Source organism: Rissa tridactyla, chromosome 12 (assembly GCF_028500815.1).
Source record: "Rissa tridactyla isolate bRisTri1 chromosome 12, bRisTri1.patW.cur.20221130, whole genome shotgun sequence".
NCBI classification, from domain to species: Eukaryota; Metazoa; Chordata; class Aves; order Charadriiformes; family Laridae; genus Rissa; species Rissa tridactyla.
In genome coordinates, this window is record NC_071477.1 from 17355969 (window position 1) to 17380617 (window position 24649).

A 24649-nucleotide genomic window follows, 5' to 3' on the forward strand; every position below is an offset into this window, starting at 1 on the left:
CCCAGCCTCCCCACACCTCAGCAGAGAAAATCAGGCACGTGGCAAGGGCAACGCAGCCAGCCAGCCTTCTGCCTCCGCTTCGGCACCCGAAGAACTGTGCTCAGAAATTGCCTCTTGCATTGGCTATCAAAGGAGGCCAAACCAGCTCCAGCCAGCTGCCTGCGAGTCCAGCCTCTGCGCTTGGCTAGAGTCACCCCTCCTCCCTGACCGGCCACCCAAGGGGCCAGCGTGGCAGCTGGGAAGGGCGGCTCTGCGCCCACAGGGTTTATCTTCTCCGGCACAAGGGCCTCTGCCAGGCTGAGGCGGGGAGCCCTCGGCTGCCTGCGCGCAGCCCACGCGGGGTCACTGCAGGCTGTGCGGCTGCAAGAGCCGCCCGCTCTGCCGCCAGAGAGGCGGCCGCTGCGCAGCTCCTCCGCCCTGGTGGGACTCAGATGGGGGCCAGCATAGACTCATCTGGACACGGTCCCTGCCTCCCACACCACAGCGCTTGCAGTGGTCTGGGGGTGAGTTTTCTGTGTCCAGCCCTCCCCGCCGTGCCTCACCTCACGCGTACCCGCTCTTGTCAGAGCTTCGCTGGAGGTCTGTCTCCACAGGCCTGGCTGACCTCCAGGCCTGGTCCCAAGCTGCACGTAAGGCTGGGAGATGAAGGACTCACCAAGTCAGCGTGCCTTCCTCACAACAGCACTCCACGCCTGGGCAGCTTCTACCTCAGGACAGTTTCTCGCCCCTTCTTTGTTGGCCCGAGCATCCGGATCTCCAGGGAAGAATGCCCACCCTCCGCCGCTGCCCTTGGTCAGGGCAGGCGCAGCCCCATCCATGGAGCGGTGTGGGAGAGACAGGCAGACGAGCGGGTGCTTCTGCATCGGTGCACCTAGGACACCCCTCTCCCTCCCCCCACGCTGCTGATTCAGCTGGGAACTGGGGGGAGGTCGCAGTCCCCTTCATCTCATCCTCCCTGGGGGGGATCTGCCTGCAGGTGGCAGAGACCCTGCTCTATAGGCCCTTCTGCGGTCCCTGGGGCTATAGGGTCTGGCTGTCCTGTGCTCTTGAGTGGCTGTCCTGCCCTGAGCGCGGGGAGGCAGCACGCACTGCAGGGACACCCCAGCCCAGCGTTTGGGTACTGTTCGCAATTGCAGCACTGTCACTGTCACCTTCCCCAGCAGGCCCCAAGGCCGGGTCGTTTCAGGGGAAGCTGTACCTCACGGCTGAAACAATCCAATACCTCACTGCCCTCAAAGGAGGGGACTCCGCTCCTCCTCCGTCCCCTGCCCTTCACTTCCACCCTGTTCTCCCCTGTTGGTTGCGATCTCAATGAAGCACCTGGCACAGACGGGGTGGAGGAAATGGGGCTGTGAGTAGAGATGAGCTGGTACAAGCCACCGGTTCTCCTTTAGGAGAAGTAGTAGCCTGTAGGGCCAGTCTTGGTCTTGGGCTTCTGAACACCTTCATGGTAATCAGGCCCTGAATCCTGCCAGCTCCCAACCCTGACTGCTCAGGTCACACGGTCCTCAGACACGACGTCCCTTTATGGTACCAGTAACCGAACACTAAGCGCTCCAGACAAAGTGGAATGGCTTTGATGGTGAGACTGGGGCAGCTCCAGGTGGAGGCCGGGGCAGGAGGAGCCCCTGGGATACGCAGGTTCACGGGCTGTGCCGAGTCTTCAGCTGGTGCCCCCTGCTTCGAAAGGAAAAATCCAGCTGATGAGTGACTCCACATGTCCCAAAAGTTTTTCTGCACAGCCAACTGGAAGCAATCAAATCCAGTGGGGTCCTTACGTGGTCCACCTCACTCTGAATGCCTGGGCTTTGCCCTGTTCGCTCTTCATGCCTGAGAAGGTTCCCCAGCTGCCTGCGCCCGCACCCAGTTCCCTCCACCGTTTACCATGGTTGACAAATGCTTCGGGACAACAGGAGCTCTAAAAGTAGCAACGCTCGGCTGCTGAATCAGCTTTCTCCATCTTATCGTTGATGGCTGTCCCACAGACAGTCCAGGGGAGTGCCGGAGCCTGAGCCCTGCCCAGTGCCGTCTCCACTAGCCGGTTCTGCTGAGTCTGCCAGCCCTTTGCTGCACCCACATCAAACCTGTGCTGGGGCAGCGTCAGGACAGGGACCCTCCCGTCTCTCCTCCCTCCGTGCTGCAGGGCTCCTGGAGCAGGCTTGCCTGTTCCTCTGGTCTCTGTCTTCCCACAGGGCTGGGTTAGTGCAAAGCTTGATGTGAGGATTAGCCTAAAAGCCTCCATGAGGATTAGGCTGAAAACTGGCCTCGCACCGCCCCAGATTTTTGGGGAGGTGGCACAACCCCTGGGCATCTGTGGTTTGAGGGAGAAATGGAGTATCTCTGGTGGGCCAGGAGGAGGGAGACCACTCACATTTGCAAGGGGAGGAGAGACTGCAGGCAGGTTCTCTACTGGGAGGGGTGGTGGGTGAGCGGGATGGGTGCCTTGTGGTTAGCACCTCCTGTAAAACACCAGGCAGTTGCCAAAGCTGAGCCCCACCTTCCTCCATCTCAAGCTGAACCTGCAGAGAGGTCCAAAATCCACCCGTGATCCCCCAACAGCCACCCAGCCCCTTCAGGAGCTGGGGCAGAGCGTGGACAGCAGACCTGAGGGCATGGTGTCTATCTGCTGCAATCAGGAGTTGGGAGAATTGCTTTTACCGTTTCCAAATTCCCAGGACAGAATCACAGAGACAGCAGAAGGCTCACGCCAGGCTCTCTGAAAAGGAGACTAAAACCAGCCAGAAATTCAATAGCGCCAGCAAGAGCACCCAGCACTGCAAGGGTGCTGGCCCCACTGGGACACGTTATCCTCCCACCACCGGGAGCAAGTCCCAGACAAGCTGCAGGTGCTTCCTCTCTACAAGGAGCCAAAGACAAGTGAGCTGTGTCCCAAGCTGCCAGTGGAAGCTGAGAACAAACCACAAGCTTGCTCTGAGCCCAGCCGCTACTCTGGCCGTTAATTTTTTCGAGGAATCCAGGCCAAGGTGCCCGCAGGAGCAAGTCACCCAGTCTCTGAGCCTAAGCTGAAGCACTTGGTTTTGTGGCCTTTTTTGATTTGGCCAAAATCATCTCATTTCCCAGCAAAACCTTGGGGAACACTTAGGTATCACGCTGCAGACATCCACCAAGGAAAGGGCTGTGTGAGGTTGGGATGCTATAGGTCTTCCTTCCACTCCCGCTTGTCATTGCCCCTCTCCTGAAGGCTATAGGCCACCCACCACCCTCCTGCCAGCAAGGCTGCTGTGAAGACCCAGGAATTGGGCCAGCATGGGTCATCTTAAACTGCTGGAGCGACCAATGAGCCCTTACCCGCTTTGCCTGAAGTGCAACATCTTTTCCCAGTGCTGCCAAGACAGTGACCACCCCCGGAACATCAGCAGCACTGGCCAGAGCCAGGGCCGTAACTCATCACTGTGTGGCTGACGTGGCTCAGCCGGCACTTGTGCCGCAGTCCCACCGCAGCGCGCAACCAACGCGAGTCTGGAGCACCAGCACAGACCCGGCTGCTCCTTGGTGCGGGGATGGAGGGAAGATCAGAGAATCCTCCAGTCTGAACGTAAAAATGTCCCAGGCGCGCCAGCCCAACAGCCCAAGAGACTGCGCAGGGGAAGCACGCGTGCACGGCCACCCCCCGCAGCCCACTTGCAGCACCCACAGCTGCTGGATGAGGGACATTAGCAGCACCCCTCTCTCACCCTCGGACTCCCCATTTCTGGAGCTATTGCCCATAAACTTCTCTAATCCCTTTTTGACCCTGGAGGGCTCCAGAAGAGCCTGTGTAAAGAAGTATCGTCCTTTATCTCTTTTAACCTGTCTCTTCCAAATTCCGTTTCTCAGCAGCTCCCTGAGAGTTAAGGACAACAGAAGCAGCCCACAGCTTGGTTTCCAAGTGCTTACCTCGTGCTGATTCCCAAACGTTATTCGTGAACACTGACATCCAGGCTGAAATCTGCAGCTCCAGGCAGACACGATCATGCCTCAGAATTTCACAAAAAAAGACAAGAGACGACCACGGAGATTGTATTTATTATAACAGAGGAGAGGCTGCTTTACTGATTCGTATTTACAAATCTGTTGGCAAAGAAAATAATATCCAGTGTCGTTTATTAGCCTATTTTACAGCCCTGGCAAGAAGCATTCATTTGTAATAGCAGCAAATGCCTACGGTTTGATTGCCTGCTACAGCTAAGTGCAAGGAATAACAGGGATCGCCAAGGTGGGGGCTGGCTGCGGGCGAAGCCTGACACAGGCACGTGCATCTGCAGCCCAAAGAGGGGGGCAGGCGCTACACGGCTGCTCCAGCCCACCGCGGGGCAGGACGCGGCATGCCGAGCCTGTTCAACGATTCAGATTTCCGTACAATATGCCAGAGCCACTAACCCTCTGCCCGTTTCTAAATTTCTGGGAAAGCAGCCTCATATCTGAAGTTGTTCAGCGCTTCAGGAGGCCAAACTGAACTGAATGGCTTCGAAGCCCTGGGATGGGATGGGAGCGTGAAACAGACCCTGGCACATTTTTGGAGGCACGTCCACTTGACAGAGCTAATCCTGACATGGCAGCAAGATTTCCTGGCCCACTGCACACAGAAGCGTCTGGTACGAGGAGAGGAACAACAACCCTTGTTCAGTTGGGCAGTGGAGTTCATCCCAGCAAACATGTGCCCTGGAAACCCCGTTCACGCACATCACGAGATCCAAGTAGCCAACAGGCTTGGGGATGTGGTACTTTACGCCCAAACTTTTTGTAGATTCAGCCATCAGCTTTAAACCTCCCTGCTGGCTGGGCTAAGCTCCCCACTGCGATCAGGAGGGGATGATCCCGGGTCCCCACTTGAAAAGGAGCGGGATGCAGAAATGCAAAAGCGACCTCGGATGCTACCAGCACTTGGCGTTGCACGAGTAACCCCAACACACAGCTTTTTGTAGCAAACCTGCCTCCAGCAGGGAAAACACTTCAAAGGAAGAGAATAGCTACACCAGGACGCCACCAAATTAGAAAATGCTGCTTGCTAAGGAACACGCAACAGCATCCAGAGGCTGCAGGGAAATCCGTGCACTGCCTCTGAAAGACACTGGCCTTGCTGTGCCTCACTTACGGTGGCACACGGGAAGCTGCAGGGGTTTAACACCACCATCACTGAGAATGCTGAGCTCCCTGCCTGACACCACCTCCACACCGGCTCCACCACACCTCAGCCTCTCAGACCTGCCTCTTCCTTCCTCTTCCTCTCCTTCCCCTTCCATCCCAACCCCTCCGCAAATCCCATGGGAATTTGGTGGGAAGAGCACACACGCCACAACTGACTCCGGGCAGTATGGGCATTTCAGGAGCACGCAGCAATCCTGCTGCTCTGCCTGGAAGGGCACATCTGAGCACAGGAGCACTTCTTATGGTGGGGGGCCTTCCCTGCTATCTTTAGACCCGGGCTGAACCAGGAGGGTGGGCAGAACTGGTATTCAGTCCCCGGCAGAGCGGTCTGGGAAGGACGTGGTACCGGGAAGGGGGGATGCTGGAGCCGCGGAAGCTCTCTGATCATGGTCTCAGATGCTCTTCAGGAAAGCTGGTGTCAGCTCACACTGCTCAGAGCAGAAAGGAGCTGCAAGGCCGCTGGGGTTGCCCCTCCAGAGGATACGGCCCTCATTAGGAGGATGCCAAAGAGGTTGTTTACCTGTTTGTTGTCAGGTGTGTGGCCTTCCTCTTGCCCCCAGCCCCCGTGGCATGGCTGGTGCTGGTTTAGCTCAGCACAGGGCAGGTCCCACACGCTGACCACACACCGCTGCGCAGCTCTGAAGCTGCCTGAAGGAGAAGGTGAGGTGGATGCTGTGCGGATCCAGCCTGCCAGGACTGCCGGCTGTGGGATGTCTACCTATCCAGCCACCAGCAGCAGAGGCTCAAACACCTCCCCTCCCTGGGCTGCAACGTGCTTCCCCTGACCAGGGTAGTCCAAGGAACCCCCCTGCCTCAGCGAACCCCCCGCCACTTCACATCCCTCTACCAACAGCATCGTGCGTTGTCAGAACAATCCTCGTGCCTCCAACCAACATTCTGCAGAGGTGAACCAGGCTGGCTCCACAGCAGTGGGATTATCCCCAATGAGGCAGCATCTCCCCCAGGACCAGCTCATGCCGCAATATAGGAGTGATGTCCTCCTACCTGAAGCCAACTCTGCTTCCAGAAGGGAGATGGAGAGTCTCACTGCTCCAGGTAGCAGTTTCTCATAGATGTCACGGCCCTTTCAATGAGCAACCAGTCCTGCAGCTCCAAGGAGGAGGGCTGCCCCCCTCTGACACACGCTGGAAGGCCGGGAATCACTGAATCTGGCCTGGCATGTCCAAGAACTTCCTGGTGCTGAACAGCCTGAGCCTTCCAGGAGTGTCTTGTCCTTATCCTCAAGGTCATATGCTGGGAGACACTCAGGGGCTAACCCAGGGTGTGACAACAGCAAGGACGATGGAAGAAACCTAAGTGGAGGGGAGAAGACTGCGGGCACCCAGTGACTCCCCCCAGAACAATGTTCTGGACCCCAAGGCCAGCAGCTCAAACCAGCCCTTTGATGAAGCTCGTGTCCAAATGCACTATCAGCATGCGAAGAAAGGACATTTCTTTGCGCGTGTTCTCAAAGATAATGCGAGGATCGTCAGACTGGCAGCGCAGGCAGTTGGGGGCCATCACCATGGCCAGATTATTCACATCCATCTTTGTTCTGCCCACATTTGACGGCTGAGCAAAGATCTGCACATAATAAGACATTCAGGTGAAGCAGAGGAAAAGGGCAAGAGACTCCAAACACATGGCCTAAGAAGAGGTGCAAGGAGAGCAGAGAGGTGACCTCCCTGAAGGACACTGCCCCAACAGCCACACATTCATAGGAGAAGACCACTATGCTCTGACATAGCTGACACTGTGGGAGCCTCAGCAGACGGGGAACACCTTGCAGATCTCAACCTTTGGGACTGGCCTCATGTTCTACAAGATCAGGAACACGGTTTATTGTTCCCATAAGGGACAAGGCCAGCAGAACTCCCTCCATCAAGCCCACCTTAAATACAGGTGAGAGGTCCTGAAAGCCTGCCAAAACCCACCACGGCTGTCCCCACCGATCGTGCTCCATGTGCTCCAGGCTCCCGGCCAGCAGTGGGGGCTGCCTACCTGCAGGAAGTGTATGAGGTAACACAGCACCAGCCTGTTGAGCTCCGGCAAAAGCTGCACTACGGCCACGGCAGCGTCGGGGTTCTCGTAGTTGCTGATACACTCTTTGTAGAACTGCTGGGGGATCACAGGCTCCTCCAGCTCCCGGTACCAGAGCTTGAGGAGAGAGGCTAGGCAGAAAGCAGGGTGCGTGAGGACAGCTCTGGTTACCTCCCCACCACCTTCAGAGGCAAACCCAGCAGTGAGACACAATCCCTCAGGAAACAGAGGGCAGAGAAGGGATTCTGCACTTGTGCTGTTTCACCTTATTTCAGTCTTGCCCCTGAAACTCTCAGGCAGTTGGCCAGTTAGAGGGGAACGCTGGCTCGTACCTACCCGCTCCTCCAGGAAGCGGCTTTGGGGCTGCCCAGAGGACAATGCGACCTTGGCGACAGAGCGCTGCTCCTGAATGACTCCCAGCCACTCTGCACGCTGATGAGCCTCCATAGTCTCACTGTGCCAGAGCTTCCCCCCCCACCCCTCGTGTCGTTAATATGGGCATTATTTGGAAAGGCAGTGGAAAGGCACAGAATGAAAAACCCGTTGGTGAAGCCAGCCTGCGTACTGTTCCCCAGGCAGCAGCACACCTCCTGGGCTGCTCCTGTACCTTCCGCTCCTACCCCAGCCTACCACGGCTGCAGCACACCCGCCTGCTGCGTTCCCATACCTGGGACGTTGGGGTCGCTAAGGCCGCTTGGGATTCTCCACTGATCCACCTGCAACTTCAACGCATTGACTTCATCTATGTCACCAGGTATCCTGCAAACAGAGACACAGCAAAGGTGCTTCAGAGAGCGAGCAGGGCAGTGTGCCTGGTGTGGCAGCTGGCTGGCAAACCGTGGCTCCGAAGCCGCTTCTGGGTCCCCAGGGAGAAGGGAGCGCGCACCAGTGGCAGCTACAGAAGCAGTTCCTCAGAGAGAATGGGTTGCCTGTTTAAAGTGGGGGCAGAAGAAACACTCGTCTCTTTCCAACTAGCTCAGACATCAACTATCGTTCTGTCCTCAGTGATTATTTTCTGTAACTAGGCCTCTCTGCAGCATGTTCAGTCCAAAGATAAAAGCATCTCTGGCTAAATATACCAAGATATTAGAAACCCTTACACGGCAAAGCTGAATCTTTTGCTAGCTACCTTAAATCAAGTTTAGCTACTGAAAAACTAACGCAAATCTTAAATAAAACAAAACAAAACAAAAAAAACCCAAGCCAAAAACCAAACCCAAACCAGAATGCCCTGTGTTCACCATACAGATCCTTGACAGTCTCTCTTGACCCCTCATGTCTTGTGCACCATCAAGGCTGATGTGCTGCATTTGATGAACCGCTCTGCCAGGGCCCCAGGACCTTGTCCCTTCCCTGCCCTGGCCAACTACTACTGTTGAAGCTGACGAAAGTTCAGTGCCTTGCCTGGGGACACGCTGCCCTAAGGGGTTCAAGTCACATCTATGCTGTCCCCTCTGTGCTAATGCATGCAAATGGGCTAATGCTACTTTAAGAAGTCATTCCTGAACCCGGGAAAGGTGGGGTTTTGTCCGACCCATGGCAAAGTGCTATTCTCAGGGAAGAGGAAGCACATGGAGGTCAATCTTGACTTCTCATATTTGAGGACTAATGTGTGGGTGGCTCGAAAGTAACACAGCGCCCCATAAGCTCACCTGAAAATCCCCTCTGTCTGTTCTCCTCCCAGAGCCAGGACCTGCTGCGATAGCTGTGTCTGCACCCAGGGCAGCTTGTTACCCGGGTACATGTCCTGCTGCCGCAGCATGATTTCCTCCAGAGAGCTGCCGAAGAGCGATGGCGTCACGATGGCATTCCTGGCATGTGTTATCTCTTCCACTGTCGGTTTACGCAGGCCCTGAGGACAGATAAGAGCTCAGTGCAGCTATGGCACCGCCGGCCCACAGAGACACAGTGACCTGGGGACGGTGGTGGTGAGTGGCCGGGATGGAGAGGGCTGCCCATGCACGTGGACACCCTCACTGGCCTCCTGGCAGCGCGGTTCTTGCTCTGCAGCCTCCACCTCCTAAAACTGGGGGTTTGGGGGGGCCAACTGATCAGGCCCAAGAGGAGCAGAGAAGCTGCTGCTTGTTGGCAGGAGACTGCTTTGGAGAGTTTGGGCTGGTTTTGCAGGGATTCCGTTGCCGTGTTTTGCACGTCAGGGGGACTGCTTCAGCTATAGCTCTACCTGCTGGCGCAGCGGGAGGAAGGATGGACCCCAGCCTGTCCCCGGCTGTGGCGAGGTCAGCAGAGGGCACACGTACACTGACCTGGCGCCGGACGAGCGCCACGGGACAGCTGAAACACTGCCTTTCCTCTTGGCAGGCCTCCCTCTGGAGAAGGGAATTCCAGGTACGTCCAGCCCCAGGGAAAGCTTTGCTCTCAGAGGTGCTAAAGCTCTCTGAAAAGCGGGCACTGGGACCTGTTGCTTCTGAAAGATGGCAACACTTGGAAGGGGATTTGAGTCTCCCTTGTCAGGGATTTGGAGAAACGCAGAGCACTGTCATAGGGGCGACAGGCTGCCCAGCACAGCAGCCGTTCGGCAGCAACCCCGTGGCCAAGCAGGAGGTCCGACGGGAGGGGAAAACCTCCCACCGACCCCTCAGACAGCGGCAGCCACCAGGGCTACAGTTGCATGTGATGCGTGTCCCGATGTTTCCTGTCCCTCCTTCCCGGGGATGCTGGGAGCCTTCGCCCCTCCCGAGGTATTTCAGCTATTTGCTCGCTGTACATGGAGTCCAGATGGCAGGGAGGCCCCAGAGGGATTTGCAGAAATAAAAGACGACCGGATCTGGCTAGGAGACCTCGGACAGACAGGCCGGGGCTGCCTGCCAGCTTTCACAGCCCCACACAGAACCTTGCGGAGGAAAGGGAGGAGGGGGATTTCGAGGTAACGCAGAGCACAGAGGCTCCCCTCTGTGCCAGCCATCTCTGCTGCGTGGTTTTTTGAACTGGGTATCAACTCCGCAGTAAACAAGCTGCAAGACCCGGACCATGCAGGCTCTCGGCAGCAAAGGAGACTCTTCCCTCACCTGAAGAAACCAAACGATGGGCATCCCCTGCACAGACAGCTCCTCTTACCCTGGAGACAGGTTAACTTCAGGTTTGTCCTCCATGTCCCTCAGGCCAGGGAGCACCCAGCCATGTGGCGGACCAGTACGGCAGGCACTGCTGCCTGCCAGGATGGCGGGACCTGGGCAGCAGCCTTCTCCCACGTGTTCATGGGCAAACGAGCCCTGAGCGAGCCTCCCCGGCTCACTCTATCCCCGTTTCCCATCGCTGAATCAGGAGTGACTTCTGACAGTCATGGGACTGACTGCTCTGGGACCTGGGAAGCAGAGTGCCGGGCAGGCAGCCGGCAGCCAGGGCCCCAGAGCTGGGGCAGCTGCTCACCTTTTTGCCTCCGGTGACAGCTACTTTCTGGAGTTTCCGGTAGCAGTACTTGGCGTAGGTGCTGATGGGCAGACCTGGTGGGAAGGAGAAACAAGCGGTCAGCCTGCAGTGCTGCGCACCCGCCACACCAGAGCCCTTCAGAGAGTACCAGCGCAGCAGGTCACGCCGGCACAAACAGCCGCCCCGCTTCTGCACAGCCAGAGAGACCGCCAAAACCGAGCAGCCTGAAGCCTGCAGCCTCATGGCAGGCAGCATCAGCGCAAGTCGGTGCTTGGGCTTGGAGGGATTTGTCTTCTGAGTCAAGGCTCGTAGCTCTGCACCTCCCAGCCCCGCTCCTGCGGATCTCCACCTCCCGCACAGGCAGCCTGACCCCGTCCTGACTCAGCACAAGGTGCCCGTTTGGCATTCACAGCCCGGGAACGCTTGCAAGCATGAGCTCTTGCTCCTGGCAGCACAGCTGGGACTATGTGGCTCACAGACACCAGGGCTGGGTATTTCTGTATTGCCAGATCTCAGCCAAAGAGCGCGCAGAGCCAGCCTCCTGCCAGGAAAGACTGCAAAGTGTTTTAAAGAAATTGTTTACGATCTCAAGAACTGCAGTCCTATGCAAGTGAGAGAGGCAGCAGCAGAGAACGGCGTGAGGGGCCGGAGAGGCAACACCAGCACCCAGATGGTCCTTGCTCAGGATGCAAGGAGAGGTGCGGGAGGGCGGCAGGGTGTCTCTCACCTTCCCAAAGCCCCGCAGAAGGCTTTCCTCACGCTCCCGCCTGCAGCCTCCTCCAACCCAACCTTGTACTGTGAGGCTCAGGTACGTTCCGCGATACAAGGAAAACTGGACATACCGGAGCCTGGGAACTTCCCCGCAAAAGCCACAGCCCTCCGCAAGAACAGCTGCTCCAGTTGCCTTGGTTCAGTGAACTCTGACGGCGAGCGGAGCCAGGATTCACGGAGCTAATCCCCCCGTGACACCGAGAGAAATGTTTGCACTGACAGAGCACTGATTGCTGGGAGAGTTTTTCCAAAACCGTTGGCCTTTTGTTCTTTTTCGAGTCAAATCCAAATTGCTTGCTGAAAGCAGTGAATAGAGCTGTCCTACTTGATTCCCTGCCAGGCTCAAAGCTTGCAGCAGAGTTCAAAATACTTGTGGCTTTTAAAATCTACATTCTGGTCAGATGCCGTGTATTTCAGATCAGCCTTTCGCACAGCCTATGGCTTAGGTAAGTCAGTCAGGAGCCCGGAGTTCCTCAAATCCTCTCGATGCAGGGGGAGAACAAGCTCTTCCCAAACAGAACAACAATTCGCAAAGGTGAGAGACGCGCTTTTCCCCGTTCTCCTCTCAGCCAGCAGACAAACCACAGCCCTTGGCTCCACACGACAAAACAAGCACCCCCTGCCTCAATCGATCTGCTTGACTGTCACAGCCGGAGCAGAGCCTCTCCATAACGCTGGAGCAACGCCGAAGGAGGTACAACAGCATCCCCCCCTCTGCCGCAGGCAATGGGAAGGAAAGTCAGTTTTAAGAATTTCTCTCTCTTGGGAATATGTAAAGCAAAACATTCCCCGTATGCAAAAATCCTGCTAATCCCAGGCATGATTTATACTGGAAACGTCTAAGGATCAAAGAAAACAAAACCAGTGAGTTGCTTGTGATGCTTCGCTATCTCAGGTTATGGCTTCTGTCGTTACAGTGTGCAGACGCACCCCGATGCAAGTGTCGTCCGCTCCACGAAAGGAGGAGTGGGGGAAAGACTGGACTGTGTCTCCGTATCACAACAATCAGGCAGGAGGCAGCACATTCAAAACTAATAATAGGAAATGCTTTTTCACACTGTAATGAGACCACGAAACCCGTAATCACCCTAAGAGTTTAACAAGGTTTTCAAAGGAACTGGTTGCCTTGAAGAGCCTGCACGGCTGAGGCATGGGCAGCAGCTGGACGTGTTTGCTTGAAGCCTGTTTTGTACTTTCCCCAGAAAGCTCCTTGATCCTGGGAAAAGCCAAAAACCTACATGCTGCACTTCCTGCAGTGAGGCGTCCTGCTCCCAATGACAGCCAAGCTGTAGCCTCTGACACAAAGGGGATCGCCGAGGCCACACGCGAAGCTGACCGAATTTCAAGCAAATAAACTGAAAACTAAACTTGCCCTGCGCACAAGGGGCCGGACCCGTTACTGCCCACGGACCTGAATCACCAAAAAAGCAGAGGAAGCCCTGAGGAATGGGGCGACCGGCACTCCACCACGGCGTGCACAGCGCGAAGGGGTCCTGCAGGAGCTCACACCTTAAGCACGCAGCGTGCAGCCTCCCTGCTACGCAGCACAAGTCATCGCCCCAACGCGAGCGCACCCGGCTCCTTGGACACACGCAGAGTGAGACGGGCAAAGGGGACGCGGAGAGGCTGGGAGGCAAGCGATGAGCTGCAGAGGGAAAGGTGAGGAACAGGAGCAGAATTTAGCTTCAGCCTCTGCTTTTCCAAACCAGTGACTTGACCATCTGGCTGCTCGTAAAACGCTCAGCTAGAGACCGGTTCCTGGCAGTTAGCTCATCACACACGGCCAGTTCTCCTAACAGGCGGGCCGGGTACTCCCTCCCCTCCCCAGCTCACACCCCCGGCGCAGGGACAGGTAGCTTTGCCTGCGCGGGGTGGGAAGAGCTAACGCTGAAGGCAATTCCGCTCCTTTGCGCACATCATGAGTCTGTTAAATCCAAGCTGATCTGTTATTTCCTGCGGTACCACAGTAGCCCCAGGAGCTCGGGAACAGAAGACTACTAATAACCCACCCAGTGAAAAATAGTTTGCAAAGGAAAATATTTTCCCATGTGCTGGCCTAGAAACACATGCGAAGAGCTTCTTAAAGAACCTCTCCTTTTATAACAAGTTAAAATCCAGGCAGGGCACGCGCAGGAGCATACCTTCTGGAACAGACTTGAACACTCTCCTGCCAAAAAATGTCTTAAAAAATGCATCAAACAACGTGGATTCGGGACCTGGCCACGGGACACGTATTTTAGCACAGCACAAGCTGTCATCTTGGTATTTCTCCGATCCACTGCGGCCTCTCATAGACCCCATCCAGGCACAGTCAGAGCAGGCTCTCACACCGGGGCCCTTCTTGCTGGGCTCTTTAGCACAGGGGTAGGTGCCTCCTGAACACCTCAGCTGGGCTTTGCGCCAGTACTGTTCTCCTGACTTAGATCTGCCCAGGCAACCCCAAATTTACCACATTCCCTCTTTCTTACACCACCAGTGCGTCCTCCTGCATCCCAGCAATGCTGCTCCATCACCATTCCCTGCGTGGGAAATGCCGTGCTTCATCAGCCCCAAGGGACACGTGAGTCAGCAGCCTGCATCTGCCGCAAGGAGGATAGGAAACAGATACAGCGTGTCTGAAAAAGGAGCATTCCCCTGCGAAAATCTCCTGGCTAACGGCAGGTGGGAGATACTGGGAGCAGTGCTGCACCTGGACCACCAGCCATCAACTGACAGACCTCTCTTCTTTGAATTCGTCCCATTTCTTCCTAAAGCTGTTTATGTTCCTAACCTGCAACAACACCCTGCTTCGCTGACTCTTAATGATTTAATTTCGTGCTTCAGAACAGAGCGCTCTTAAGCCTGGCTGCCCAAAACCAAAACCAGGTGGTTTCCAATTCTTCTGGTACAACAAATGACAAGAAATTTTCTTCCACTCGCCTTCTCCGGGTGACCTGCAGTTTCTTTCAGCCCACTGACCTTCTCCCCTCTTCTCTCCTCCAGGTTCAGCTCCTGTGGGGCTTCCCCGGCTGCACTCATCAGCCCTGGAGGGACCGCGGGCAGGACATGCGGAGCACGCACAGCATGACTACAGCCGAGTGTTGGTTCGCTCTCTGTCCCTTTTTTACAAGCTCCCAATCCTCTTTTTGGTTTCTGACCAGTTCCCAGCACCACATATACCTTTCTGGAAATTCACACATGGGCTGCAAAATGTCTTTCCCTCCTTGAAACAGCTACATCGGAGCCCGCTGCTGCACCTGCGGTTAGGGACGTCCCCCCCACGTACAATACTTCGCTTTTGTTGCCACGATTTTCTCTGCTGCTTGATCGCTTAGTTACTCACCCTTGTGAGATCCCTCCTGCGCCTTTAGGTTTTTACAATCCTGAGTAATTTTGTACCAACACCGAGCTGCCAGCTCATTATTTGCCTCCTTGTATAGACACAATGACCGGCTTACACTCCCGCAGGATCAGCAGACGATCCTCTTTCCGAAAAAGCAGCATTTATTTCTACCTGTGATTCTTCTGCCTTTCAGTGGGTCATTGATCCATGAAAAGATCTCGCACCACCTTCACATTTCATTTACTCACAGAGAATTACGCTAGAAGATGAAGATGGCAGAGGTAAGTGTGGGAAACTTCGAAATATTTCTCTGGGTGCATGTCAGATGATAAATGTTTACTCACCCAAGCGTTTACTTACAAGTCTCTGCACTGAAGGAAGTGTGTGTGTGTGTAGGGGAGGGTAGAAATCACTGCTTTAACTCAACGTTTCACTGAAAACCTTACATACATGCCTACATATCTACTATTCAGTTCAATCTGAAGACAGTACAGTTAATTTCCTTATGGATTTCTCTGCTAAATTGCTGCTCCAGCATCCGTAAGCATTTCAGAGCTACTAATGAACAACTTCTCACAACAGCCTTGTAACTTCAGGGAGCTGCATCCTACCCACCCCTCACACATCCAGCGAGCAGGGCCAGCGGAGCAGACATCGGCATCCCGAGGAAAAGCCTGACCTTTCCAGCCAGCAGCAGATAGAACCTGGTGCGTTCCTGCAGGATCTCCCCCTTATTTCAGGTGCAGCTCCAAGGTCAGGCCCCAGAAAAAATCCTGGGCGTTATCAGTCACTTCACAAAAGCTGGTTCAAGTGACCTGCCGTCCCTCCTGCCTCCTCTGCTGCGCCCCTGCCCATCTCCGCAGCAGCCAGCAGGAGCCTGCAGACCAGCTCGTTTGTCCTAAAGCCCCAGTTCGCTGCCAGAGCAGGTCTCCCGCGTGGCAGAAAGCGGCCAGGGTCCAGCAAGGGGAACAGCCTGTGACCTGTCATCAGAGCCCCAGCTGCAGCCACGCAGGCGCTTCCGACTTTCAAGAGCTTCATTCTGGAAACTTTATAAAGCTGTCCTGGTTTGCCTTTTTCGTAACATTTCTCATATATATAAATATATATATTTTTAAAAATTTATTTTTAGGTAAAAACTACCTCTACCTTCCTAAGTACAACTCCAGCACACGCAATATAGACAGGCAATTGCAGAGAAGAGCCTGCTCAGCCCACAGACAGAGCACACCCTTCTCAGAGCAATCCCAGAGAGCTGTCCCATAAAGATATCAAAGTCCCTCTGAGCACAAGCAAAATGACTTTTAAAAGGCTCAGAATGGGCTGATTTCTCCTGGGCCTGAACAGGAAAGGAAAAAAAGACATATCCCTACCACAAATATAATCCCTCTGTGCAATTTCACGTCTCTGCTCCAAATCCCGCCGGAGACAGAGAAGCGGCAGACACTCTTGCTGCAGGGGCTGCGACCAAGGGACCTCCTCAGCCACCTCCCAGGCTTGCAGCTGCCTCGGGGGAGCAGTGACACAGGGAAGCCACCACAGGAGAGCGCAGCGGTGGTGTCCGCGTTTCCCATGCCTGCCTGCTGGCGTCAGGTAGGGCTCAGCAACGCAGGAAGCTGGACTCCAGCCCTCCCAGATTAAAAACACCGAGGCCACATGATATAAACTGCTGCCTGATATGAATTCACAGGGTTGCCCAAGTTTCCTGAAAGCAATATTAAAAAAAATTGAATGGACTTTGTCTACCAAGACTTCAGCCAGCTAAAGTATTACCCTGCAGACAGCAGTTACGACTCGAGGCTGGAGGAATACGTGAGCCCTTGTTCATTCAGCAGAGATGCTATTGTAAGCTCTGGACTGCAAAAGTCCAGGAAGCGTGGACAAGGGGAAGCCAATACTGGAGAGGAAGAGGCAGTACTCTGCCAGATATCAGTGTCCTCCCTGACGGTCCTCAGGTCAGGTGGTGGCTTACAAAATCCATCACTACAATGGAGACAGGTTCTTTTCAACACGCTGACTCGTACAACTTCTAGCACTGCAACGTGCTACAGGAAACTCCGTGGTGTACACAGACCAGGTGAATTACAGCCCCAGGTCTGCATCCACATTAAAATCCCTTTTCTCACACAACTGTGAGTGAAGGGTCCCCTCCCCCCTGCTGCCACACTGCTACGCATCCCACGTGCTGCCCAGCTGCCACCCACACTGCTGATCCATGCTCTAGTCAGACCTCTCACACTGCCCACCTGCAGCAAAGTTTCCTGAATCTAAGTCTATGCACTTCAAGAAATGGTCTGATTTTCAGGGGAGATCACCAGCCCCGCCGGTCTGAGGTCAGTGCAGTCCTCCCTCTCGGCTCCCTGCGTGCTGTGCCTCCCTTTACCTTCATCCTCGGTGTTTTGTTTCCTCTTTTTCCTGGATTTTGAGTTCTTCTTGTTTTTCAGATCCACAAGCTCCTTGATGCGCTGGGCAACTGAAAATTCAGAAGAGGCTCTGGATTAATAATGTGAAATGATAAAATACCAAAGCCCAGACCTGCCCTTAGACATGGCAGCCAGCCTGACTCCAGTATGAGGAGCTCTGCTCGGGGAAAGGTCCTGTACCACAGCCAGCTCCAAGCACACCCAAGCGAGGGGCCCAGAACATCACTCAACTTCTCCAAATGGCCAAAGAGTTGAGAAGCGGCTCCAGGCAACAAGCTTATACCTAAATACATGTACTGCCTAAATACCAGCAGAAGGAATAACCCTCTGAAATAGTTCAGATTACTCTTCCTTGCTGCCTGGACCCTGGTGCTGGCAGGGTGATTTTTTTGCTCCTGGGCCAAGCCCAGTTGGAGGGAATGGTTTTGGGGAGAAGTGACAAGGGTTTAGGATCCTCATGAAAACCCAAAGCAGTGCTGCGCGTTCAGTAGTTCAGTGAAGGAACCCCACGTTAAAGCTACAAGCATGAAACCAGAAGGCAAAGGCTGGCATTGCACCGCTGCTGCCCCCAGGACCCACCTCCACCGCTGCACTCAAGAGCAGGGTCAGAACTTCTGCACCTGCCCTGAAGATCTGTGGGGGCTTTAACCTGTGTTTGATGCCCCAGGTGGAACTAGCTGCTCTGGTTTCTCACCTGAGACCAGACAAGACCCAGCGAGCACTACTGAAATAGTGACAAATCAGCCAATAAATACTTTGGTCCCCAAGGCTTCTGGAAGACAGATCAATAGCATCTATTCACCACAAAAGCCATCATCCTTCAGGATCCCTGAATATTTGCCAAGTTAAGGCCTGTTCATAATGTTTGCAATGGCTCTCTTAAAAAAATCTGTATTAACATTCTTTTTTTTTTTTCTTTTGCCTGCTTTAAGGAACTTTGAAGTAAATCATGTCTTTGAGAACCATAGAAACTCTGCCCTTGGTGGGTCTGAATCAGCTCTTTTCAGTGATGATCTCGCCATGCTGATCAGTGAGATGTGCACAGTCTAGGGCTGGCGTTTCTTTGCTGGACGCAAGTGAGAGTTGCAGGGAGATGAGCTGGTGGCAGCTTCATCCCGCCAAGGAAGGATGAACCTGCCCAGCACGTGGTGGACAAGTGACGGAAACCACAGCACTGGCTGGTGACTACCTGCATTTTTAAAAACCAGACAACCCTGAGTAAGTGGAACAACCCACCGGAACGGTGCTGGGGACAGAGAGGGCGTGCATGAGGCACTTACTGTTTTCATCGCTGTCAAGGTGGCGATAAATGTAACCTTCCAGGTAAGACTGAAATTTGGGTGATGGGGAGAAAAAGGCCAGACTGATGGCCATCAGTTCCCAGCCCCATGCCAGACTTCGGTAGCACGTATTATCTGTTGTCTGCCGGATCAGCTGTATGTAGAGCTCATCCCGTAAACCTTGCATGCTCCAGCACTTGGTGACCGTGACCAATGCCACGTGGTTCCGGTCCATGCGAGTCTGACGATCTCCCATGTAGCTCTGCACCAGTTTGAACATCTCACACGCCTCTTTTTTGATGGTGCGGTTGCTGGTGATAAGCATTGGCTTTTTGATAGAGCCGCCATTCCAGGACAGCATGTTGGAGATGGAGATCCTTCGGCGGAAGATGCCCTGCGTGTGCATGTTCAGGTTTTTAGAAGCCCAGTCTGCCATGCTGCTCTGAGAGATGGGCTTCCGTAGAGTATTGTAAGGAAAATTATATCCTACGCAGCTGCCAGGCTGGCTGCTGCTGTCCTGCTTGGGGTCCAACTCTATTGTCCCGGGCTGCAATGGAGAACAGATGTGTTAAAAGCAGCTTAGATGACTCCTTGCCATGCTAAGAAAGTTATCAGCAGTGAGCTACCAGCAACTGCAAAGTGGTGAATCTGTACAAAACATGATTTTGAGCAGAATCAGTGGCTGACATCTGTAGTTCTGCAAGAGCTTGGCTGCCACAGCCGCAAACTGATGCTGTCCCTAAAGGAAGCACTGGGACATGGAGTAACAGGGCTGATTGTCCAAGTTGTCCCAGAGCACCCAGGAACAGCCCAAGGAGGAGCTGGGCTGACTCCCAGAGCAGCGTTACAGCTCTGTGGCACCAAGTACACACCAAGGAGCCAAGTTTCTCCCTGCTCTTTGCCTCTCCGGAGCCATGGAAGGCCAGGAGGTGGGTGAGGAACACCAGGAGGAGACTAGACAGCCACAGCACTATCAGCATTGTTTCCTTCTCACCTTTACCCTTTGTGGCCCCTACAATCCCATAGCTGGTTCCTGTCTTTACCACTTTTCCAAGTTCTAGCAAAAAAAAAAAAAAAAGGGACAAAATCCACATGGCTAGCAACCATCACGAGCTGCTGAACTTCAGGCAGCCTGTCCTGGACAGCCTCTGCAATCCCACCACAACCTTCCTAATGGAAATGCTGGCCAGACAAACAAGCAGGACAGGAGAAACTAAGAGAGGCACGGCGGAGCACGGGCACAGCCATTTTGATGGCAAGGCTGTCACCTGTGTAGGATAATGAGTTTGAGTTGGCGAAGTGAAGGAGACCAGGTATCTGCGTCAGTCAAGTTCCACCACCAACAGAGCTGCTCTCATCGTACCCTACAGACACACCACGACCTCCTGCCAAACAGGCCCTGGTCCTCAGCATCTGCAGGGAAGATACAGGCCGCGGCTGCAGACCAGCGCTTCTGCAAGCACCGCTGCACAGGACTCAGGGACGCCTCTGTGATGGGCTCCATACCGTGTTTTCCCATCCTAGACAGGCACAATTTTCCTTAAATTAAATCAGAATTGTTCACAAGTACTGGGTTTTTTCTTCTTCTCGGAGAACTAGGGACAGCTGCTCCCCACCCGCGGCCTGCAGTGATCAAACTCATTTGCTCCAGGGACAAGTCCACTGATCACAAGTTTACAGAGATAAGCAGCAGAGACAGACCTTCCATCCTCCCAGACTTTGTACGTAGTTTTTACATGCGGCCCTTGTCAATCCTTCTTCCACAGCGATCGCTACAGATAACTACATAATTAGAGCTTTGGTAGCACTGATCCCAAGAAAATTACGTGTAATAACTACTTGTGAGAATAAGACACTTATTTTGCCCACCCAGAATTCTCTGGCTTGGACTGAAGTGTCAGCCTGGGACATATATTGAACTCCAACACCCAACAAGTTGTTTTAGGAAACCGACTTCTTTGTTAGATTGAAATTCCCACACAGAGCAACTAAGAGCTAACAGCCCACACTTCACAGCGTTCTCCAAGGAGACCTTCAGCAAGTAGGAGAAAGAAAAGAAGATAATGTTGAGGTTTTTGGTTTTTAAAGGAAGCCAAAGAAACAGAAATCCTGTAAATTCTGGTTTTGCAGTGGAAAAAGTGAAAGAGAACATGCATTTTCCTTCTTTGCAGGTCACCTTTAACATGCATGCCACACTCTATTCCAGTTCTGGCCTACAGTCAACCCCAAAATACACTTTAGTTCTTAAACAGTTAGAGCTAGTGAGTGTTTTCTTCTTAGTAAGGAGGAACTGCGGAACTCACGACAGTTGTGCAGTCCAACCCCTCCCTCTCTTACACCAAACATGTACCTACATGTGGATGACAGGATTAGCACACATCACACTTCACCTCTTATTGCCAGCCTGGGGCACAATCGTTTCTCCTGCTTTTCTACTTTGTTTTGGTTTTTTATCCCTTGGAGTTACCCCTCCACCTCCTCACCCTCTCTGAATCAACATGCTGCCTAAAAATCCCTGCTGCCTGCAGTTCTCTGCCACCTCCATCCTTGGTCTTCCTCAATCCACCTTCCACGCCCAGGGTTGGTTTTCCTCCTGCCACCCTAATCGCTCCTTCAGCATGTTCCTTCTGAGGATCCACCCCCTCATACTCTCTAGAGGTTCAACAGGCTCTTGGGTCTCTCCTCCTCTCTCTCTAGAGTTTATCTCTCAAATCTTGTTCCCAACAACTGTACAGCTATTATCTTTGTGCTGACAGTACGTATCCACCTCTGCTCAGCCTGTCCTAGAACTTCTGCCCACCCTCCTCAGATAGTGAACTTCCTCGCCTCCCAGTTCTCCCCTCCAGCACACAGGCCCAGCACAGGACATTGCTGGTGACTCAAGCCACACACTGCCATTTTCAGGTGAGGCAGTGATTTTGCTGATGTATTCTCTGCAACCTCCTCCCCTCCTTACTTGGACTGTTACATCTCGGAGTATTTCTGTATGTAGAGTATTTATTTATCAGCTCTTTGCCTTTACCACAACATCCATCTCCTTACATCTTCCACTGTATTCTATGTCTCCATCCTACCACACGTGAATTATTTTTCTTCGTTTTCAAGGCCATTCACAGCCTATCCCCAACCCACCATCTCTTGCGCATCATCGAGACATCAAGTCTCAGCTCTCCCCGTCAGTGCAAGGAGGTGTAACACATCCTGAAGACCAGACATCAGTCTTCCAACAACTCTAAAGCGGCTGTGAAATGAAACTGCTGAACTATTACTGTAACATGTGAGTCGTATAGATTCAGACTGGCCCTGTGCCTGAAAAAATGCAAAACATGAGAACATGACATCAGTTTTTAAAAGGGTTTCAGGTGAAAGCAGGGCACTATCAATCAGAAATTACAATAAAGAAAGAGGAGAATGCACAGACATAAATCTGACACGGCGGGGAGGTGGCAGCCTGGCTTTTAGAGAAAAGTTACACCTCGCAGGTCTACTGGAGCAATCTGAAACAGTGAAGGAGCTTTGCCAAGTTTCTTCATGAAAGGTCGTGGACCAGCAAAGAGGAGAAAAGACAGAACACGGGGTTAAAACAGTCACTTTTCACACAGAGGGTTGTTATCTGCTGTGCCTCGCAGAAGAGATGCAGAGACTCAGGCTGCTCAGCAGGAGCAAAATAACTGGAAGAGTGAGCAAAGAGAAAAAGGACAAAACCTTCACAGGATATAAAATAACCTATGGAGAACCTAAATCTGAACTAAAACCACGACGCAGGAAGTTCCTTCAAATCCAAATAGGAGAAAAGATGGCAAACTGCAGAATTCCGCAGAAGAGCTGTGCTACAGAGAAAAACTACTACAGATGTGCAGGCATGCTAACGCGCTTTAAAATAACTATTTCCAACAAGAAGGTGCTAGAGTCCCCGTCACTGGTTTTCTGAATATTTCCATGCAATGCTCAGGAACGATCAGAAGGGAGAACAGAATATGAGGAATTATTAGAAAAAGAAGAGGGAGAAAAAAAGAGAAAACACTGCCACGTGGCCACGCAAATCCTGACACCTGCGCCCTGTACCCCACCAACGCTGGCACCCCAGTGCAGAAAGGACACGTGAGGGCAAGGGCAACCAAAGAACACACGAGCGCCAGTAAAATGATCAGGCAGTAGATTCACCCAAATAACACAGCAGAGCTACGCGCAGCGCTGAGGGCTTGCTGGACATGAGCCCCTTCACAATTTCCCCTCCTCTCATGCCACTGGCCTGAAATGGGGTCTCCACCTGCAAAGCCGCGAAGCTTTGTGACCTGTTTGCTGTTCTGCAGCCACAGAATTCCGCCTGCAGCACATCCATTAAACCCACCCGGGAGCAGACCGGGTCCTCAGCTCTGTACCACGATAGTACAGCAAAGGCGTACGATTTAACCCGGAGTAGATGGAGAGGTACCTGGGAGGAGAGGCGGGTAGCGTCTGATGAAGCCAAACTTGTCTGGCTGGTCACATTCTTTTCTAAAGAATCTATTTTCTCAAAAGTCCTCTTCTGCCTCACTGTGTCCTGTGGAGCAGCCACATCATTGGGAAAGCCGCCCCTGCCCTCCAGGCCCTGTCTGTACAGAGACCTGTTACTAGCTGAGACATCATCCCTTGAGCTCCGGCTGATGCATTTTTTCAAGTGGTCGGACTGAAATCTGACTTTGCTGCTCTCTGCTGGGATGCCACTCTCCAGACTTTCAGCATCGAGGCTGGCTTTGCTTCCCCTGCAAGCTGCTGACCTGCCCACTACAGCACGCATCTCAGCGATCAGCTTATCGTTCAAAGCTGTGAGCTCGCTGCTGCTGCCCACAGAGCCAGGTCTTCCTTGACCTGTCCCTTGCCTCCTTCCTTTCCTTTTTCTCAGGCTTGGAGAAGGGCCAGTCGAATAACCAGAATCCTGATGGCTTATACCAGTTGGATACTCTTGAGTTTGCAGGCTGTTCTGCCGACTGTGGTGGGCTTCCATGTTCTTGAGGACATTGGCTTCCAAGATCCTCCAAGACTGCTTGAAGCTGTCCTTCGAAGTAAGCTGACCAGGCAGTTTAGTAGAGGCATCAGCTGTTGCAGCAGAAGAATGGGACAGTTTGGAAGACTGATCGACATTGACCATGTGTTTTATATATTCTCTGCCAGCCGGGCTGTATTCAGTGGAAGAGGGATTTCTTGCATGCTTTTTTGCAGCTTGCTGCTGTTGCATTCCTGGATGCTGTAATAATTTGGTTGGTTGCAGCTGCTTTTTTAAGCTATTGCTTGGTGACCTTGGTGGAGACATCCCACTCATACTGACGCTTTCAGTGTCCATGTCTACAGGTGGCTCATCATAAATTGGAGACTCTAAAGATGGCTCATCATATATCGGTGCAGGGGAGGCATACTTGGGGGAAGCAGGCTGGAGGTTTCCCATCTGATTCCTTGGAGGTGTTTGAGAAGTCGGACCATTCATCAGCACTAGGCAAAATCCACCATTCTCCGTCTTTTTGATCTGCATAGACTGCTTTGTTTCTCCTGTAGGCATTTGCTTTGCGGCTCCAGGGCTCTGGGACGTGGACTGAGGCTGAGCATATATGGCTGGTTTTGGAAGAGATTTTTGGCTGTTGGCCTCTGGAGCACTCTGCAGCTGAAGCGAACTGTTCGAAGGGCTCTGTATCTGCCTCAAACTGTTCACTTTGACCAACATGGCTGCTTTTGTGCCTGGCAGAGGCTGCCAGTGGGTAGGAGTCTCCCTAAAGGAAGAAAGATACAAATACAGGTAATTATTTAAGAGTTATATTAACTGAAGTATCTTCTGCTTCTACCCAAATACCAGACTGTTAGTCTCATAGCACTCAGAGATTCCCTAACCAGTTATATCAGCTCCTCATTGTTTTTTCCTGGAGATCCCCCTTCCCGAAACAGAAACACATCGTCATCACACATATGATAAATTACTGAGTCAAGAACGACAGCACAATGAGTTCATCGTACTATAACCTGTCCGCTATCAACAGCGCTGTGAGACAGGAAACAACCTATGCTTCCCAAGGCTCATTAGCTAGCATGGCACCCAGAAGGACCTGCTGAAGACCAGAAAGCTACTCTGGACCACTCGAGCAGCGAGTTGGAAAATAATCCCAAGTGTCTACCTTCAGATTGTCAAACACTCCTTCCCCACCACGTTATTTTTTTTGATCTAAGTTTCCAAATGCATGTTTATTTTGCAGAAGAACCTACGAGGTCTATGGGAGGTGTATGGGGGTGGACATCCTCGGCTCGCAGGATGT

General features: G+C 53.2%; 1 protein-coding gene across 2 annotated transcripts in view; it reads right to left on the reverse strand.

Annotated features, from left to right (window-relative positions):
- Positions 1 to 3773: 3773 nt before the first annotated feature.
- Positions 3774 to 24649, reverse strand: part of LOC128916479 (rho GTPase-activating protein 39-like) — a 42439-nt gene continuing 21563 nt past the window's right edge. For both annotated transcript variants that reach the window (XM_054218263.1, XM_054218264.1), the window contains exons 3-10: positions 22804 to 24112; positions 18369 to 18915; positions 17049 to 17138; positions 10576 to 10649; positions 8841 to 9040; positions 7856 to 7947; positions 7150 to 7319; positions 3774 to 6732 (exon numbers count right to left, since the gene is read on the reverse strand). In XM_054218263.1, the coding sequence (XP_054074238.1) occupies positions 6538 to 6732; positions 7150 to 7319; positions 7856 to 7947; positions 8841 to 9040; positions 10576 to 10649; positions 17049 to 17138; positions 18369 to 18915; positions 22804 to 24112 (2677 nt within the window). In that variant the 3' untranslated portion in view covers positions 3774 to 6537. The remainder of the gene's footprint in view (positions 6733 to 7149; positions 7320 to 7855; positions 7948 to 8840; positions 9041 to 10575; positions 10650 to 17048; positions 17139 to 18368; positions 18916 to 22803; positions 24113 to 24649) is intronic.